At 56.6% G+C, this 4,474-nt stretch overlaps 1 protein-coding gene across 1 annotated transcript; it reads right to left on the reverse strand.

Annotated features, from left to right (window-relative positions):
* Positions 1 to 618: 618 nt before the first annotated feature.
* Positions 619 to 3,712, reverse strand: LOC310917719 (transcription factor SOX-3-like). Its single transcript, XM_083876212.1, has one exon. It carries the CDS (start codon positions 3,185 to 3,187, stop codon positions 2,240 to 2,242), a length of 948 nt encoding a protein of 315 aa, XP_083732338.1. The 5' UTR covers positions 3,188 to 3,712; the 3' UTR covers positions 619 to 2,239.
* Between the last annotated feature and the right edge of the window lie 762 nt (positions 3,713 to 4,474).

Raw genomic sequence — 4,474 nt, forward strand, 5'->3', positions numbered from 1 at the left:
AATGGGAATTTCCTTCTTTCCCACTGAGAGCTGTCCTGGCAGTGCCAGTTCTGCAGAGCAGGTTTGACTCCAGCTGAGCTGAAACCCGCCCTGCTGCCCCTGTCCTGTGTCCCACCGACACCACTGATGCCACCGCCTTGTTCAGACCTCCAGCTTATTTCTGGATCTGCTTCTCAACTCGTGTTACCACCTCCTGTCCTCTCTGCTCCTCCCTGAGGGACAGCAGTGCCACAGCTTTGCCACATTTCACCAGAAATCTTACCAAAAAACTTGAGCTGTGGGTATGAACCATCCACAAGGCGGGTTTTCATCCACCAAAAGTGATGTCCCCCAGCCCATCCCGGGGGTCCTGGCGGTGCCGGGGCTTTGCTGCACTGACCAGAGGGTGGTCCAGGAGAGAGGGAAGGGGGCAAGGTGTGGGAACCAGGACTTTCCCCAGTCCGGGAGCTGCCCCTTCCCCGGGGACAGGGCACACACAGCGAACCCCGGCTCTGGGGGAGGTTTGCACAGCATCCTCATCCCTTGAGGAGCCCGAGGAAAGCCGTGCCTGAGGCCAGCCGTGCTGCCCGCACGGAGAAGGAACCAGGATGGGTTAAAGAGGCACAAAGTGTCCCCAAAGGCGCTGTCGGGGAGGGAGGGCAGGACAGGTCTCCCGTACCCCAAACCCAAACCCCAGCTCCTGTCCCAGGACAGAGACTGGAGGGGCAGAGGGAGCAGGGGAAGCTCTAAGAGGGAATAAAGAGCCCGGGGACACCGTGGGGACACAGCCAGAACAAGCTCGGAGTGATGGAGAAGAGATGCAGAAGTGATGCTCAGCTCCGCCCGCCGCCTCAGAACTCCGCAAATAACGCGCATCACTAAAAAAACCAACTAAAATAATATAAAAATAGAGGAGAAAGAAAAAAAAAAAAAAGTTGTCCGAACAAAGTGAGAAGATTGAATTATTTATTTCCTCTGAGGACTCCTTTAACCGTTCGTTTTTAATGGAGTCTAATTAAGAGTTCTCCCAACGGGTTTTGCTTTGGGAAATATTTTAGACGAGGCGGCGTTTCTATAGGGAAAAAAAAAAAAAAAAAAAAAAAAAAAAAGGAAATAAAATGCAAAACAAGCCGAGGCAGAGACACAATCCCCTTGGCTCCCCGTCGGCCCAGGGAAAGCAGAGAGGCAACAAGTGGCGGCGCTTTCCCGGCCCGGATCCCGCTGCTTTTATAAGAAAATCAAATCCCAGGAGCGCGTTTGTTCCCCTCTCCCGCCTCCCAAAAAACAGCCCAGAGGGGGCGGTGGGAACCCCGCGATGGGCTCAGACAAACCGCCCGACACCGCCTTGTTGCCTGATAGAAAATTTATTTTTTTTCTCTCTCTCTCTTCTTTTTGAAGAAAGAAACAAACGAGGATTAAAGGAACAAGGAAGGAGTGTTTCGATTTTTTTTTTTTTTTTTTTTTGGAGAGAAGGGGATAGGGGAGAAGGAATCCGGTAACAAAACTAAAACGTTTTTTTTTTTCATCCGATATGTCCAAACATGGTTCACAGTAAAATCCACAAAACCCATTTACATAAGTTTACAGCTTAAGAAAAAAAAAAAAAAAAAAAAAAAAAAAAAAAAAAAAAAAAAAGACACACAACTTACTATAAATAAAAAGAAATGCGTTTGCGACCCGCACACAGCTCTGCTCTCTCCCACCTCCTTTTTTCCCCAAGGAATAAAAACCTCAAAATTAAAAAGCCGTAAAAACTACAGATTGTGGATAGAAACCAAGCGAGGGTCGGTAACAAACCAGTTAATAAACCACAGTGATTTTGCGAACAAAAAAAAGTAAAAAAAAATAAAATAAAAAAAAATAAAAACCCGCGGGGTTTTGTTTATCATTGCAACGCTAGAGATCAAACTGAAAAAAATGCAAGATTTAAAAATAAAAATAATAAAAAATAAACAACTTTTAAGCGAGAATAAAACAGTGCCCAACCCAGTCGAAACCAGGAAAAGGGAAAAAAAAAAACTTCACAGCGGCTTCTAAGGAGGCGGGAGTTGTGCTCTATTAAAATAACAACGTGCTCAAAAATAAAAATAAAATAAAAAGGACACAACTAAGGGATTTTCTTTTGTTTAAAGGTTTCTCCAGAGTTAGTATTAAAGTCTGCTAAGCCGAGCAACAGTGCCGGTGTAGAGTCAGGGAGCGGTGCGGGGTTTTTACAGGGATTTAAGAGGAGGAGAAGCATCCGGAGCATCCCAAGAGGAGTTCATATGTGAGTTAATGGTACGGTGCCATTGAGGGCAGTCCCGGCGCCGGGGTAGTGCTGGTGCACGCTGTGTAACCTGCTCCCCCCCTGCAGGCCCGAGGGCTCCGCCGCATCCCCGCCGGGGGGCAGGTACATGCTGATCATATCCCGCAGGTCCCCCAGGCAGGCCCGCTGCGAGTGCGAGGCGATGGCCGGGGGCGGCGAGCTGGGCTCGGATTTCACCACGGAGCCCATGGAGGAGGCCAGCCCCATGGCCGGGGAGGGCTGCTGCCCGTACGCGGGGCCCGGGGACACGCTGTAGGTGTAGCTCTGAGCCGAGGACATCATGGGGCTGTACTGCAGGCCCGGCACGTCGTAGCGGTGCATCTGCTGCAGCTGCGGGCCGTTCACGCCCGGGTGGTGCTGGCCATAGCCCAGCTGCTCCTGCATCAGCGAGTACGCGCCGTTGCTCCAGCCGTTCATATGGGCGTAAGTGTCAATCCTCTGGGCCACCCCCACCGGGCTGCTCACGGCGGTACCGCCGCCCGCGGCCAGCAGGTTACCGGGCAGGGAGTATTTGTCCTTCTTCAGCAGAGTCTTGGTCTTCCTGCGGGGCCGGTATTTGTAATCCGGATACTCCTTCATGTGCACGGCCCGCAGGCGCTTGGCCTCGTCGATGAAGGGCCGTTTCTCGGCGTCGCTGAGCAGTTTCCAGTCGGCGCCCAGGCGTTTGCTGATCTCCGAGTTGTGCATCTTGGGGTTCTCCTGGGCCATCTTCCTGCGCTGGCCCCGCGACCACACCATGAAGGCGTTCATGGGCCGCTTGACCCTGTCCTGCTCCGAGCCGGCCCCGGGCCCGTTCCCGGAGCCCCCCGCGGTGTTTTTGGCAGCGCTGCCCGCGGGGGGGGTCCCGGTGCTGCCGGCCGGGGGCTGCCCCGCTTTAATCTCCGTCTCCAGCATGCTGTACATGGCCGGGCCCGGCAAGAGGTGCGCCAGGGCGGCGGGCAGGGCGGCACACGGCGCGGGGGAGGAAGTTCACAACAACAAAAAAATAATAAAATAAAAAAACAACCAAACAAAATAAAATAAAAAAAAAAATATAGTAAAAACCTGTCTGGGCGGCTGCCGCGGGAGAAGGAGGAAGTTTTTTTTGCGGCGGAGCTGGAGCGGAGCGGAGCTGAGCGGGCTGGGAGCGCTCGGAGCGCATCGCGGGGGTCCCTGATTGACGGGCTATAAATGAGGGGGCGGCGGCCAATCACAGGCGGGTTCCCGACAGCCCCACGCCGGGATGGAGCGGCCCGGGGGGGCGGGCGGAGCCTCCCGGCACCGGGGATGCTGAAACAGAGGGGACCGGGCCCCTCCCGCAGCCCCCAGAGCCCCAACCCGCCCCGGGGCTGAGAGATCCTGCAGCTCCCCCGGGCCGGGGCAAAGAACGGGCCGGGGGGACAGGGGGACAGGGGACACGGAGCGGGGCTGGGCTGTGCTCCAGGAGCGGAGCTGTGCGCGCTTTGCCCGCACAAAGAGCTTTGGGGGGCTCCCCGGAGGATGCACAGCCCCGTTCTCCAGGGATGCAGCCCAGGAGGGGATGGATGATGGGGCGGGGAAAGGATGGACGGGTTAAACTCTTTTAAACTCTCATCCAATATATGGGATCGGGCACGGCTGTGGGGGGAAAGGAGCTGCAGCGGGGCCGGGATGGGGCGATACCAGCCGGGCACCCCCGGCCATCCCCCCCCGCACACAACTGGAGCGTTTCCCCTCGGGGAGGGTGGGGGGCACAGGGCACGGCGCTCCCAACCCCCGAGTTTCACGGCAACGCAAAGTTCTCTCTCCGAGCGAAAGAAAACTTTGGCGGCGGCTGAGCCAGCGGAGCGGCGCCCACTGTGAGCTGTCAGTCAGCGCCTTCCCTGCCCCTCCCTCTACCCCTCCTTCCCCTCCCTTCCCCTCCCTCCCCTCGCCAGAGGCGTGCACTCCGCACCTGCACGGACGGGGCTCTCCATCCCTGCTCCTCCTGGAGGAGCTCCGGGGGCAGGAGAGCAAAGGGAGGATCAGCCCGCTCGGGGAAAGCCTGCAGGACGGGGGTAACATCGCCCCAGGGCCGTGCGGGGCTCCGGGGAGGGTCTGGGGGCTTTGAGCCGGGGACTGGCCGAGTGTCCCGTCCTGTCCTGTCCTGGAGCGATGATGCTGCAGTTCCCCGCTTGGCAGGCGCCAAAAACACCGCGAGGGCAGTGACGGTAACCGGGGAGGAGGAGGAGG

The sequence above is a fragment of the Zosterops lateralis genome (genome assembly GCF_965231275.1).
Source record: "Zosterops lateralis genome assembly, chromosome: 21".
Classification (NCBI taxonomy): Eukaryota; Metazoa; Chordata; class Aves; order Passeriformes; family Zosteropidae; genus Zosterops; species Zosterops lateralis.

Bases quoted from the DNA above. Each gene is read 5' to 3' on its own strand.
- LOC310917719 (XM_083876212.1), bottom strand. From the start codon at position 3,187: ATGTACAGCATGCTGGAGACGGAGATTAAAGCGGGGCAGCCCCCGGCC.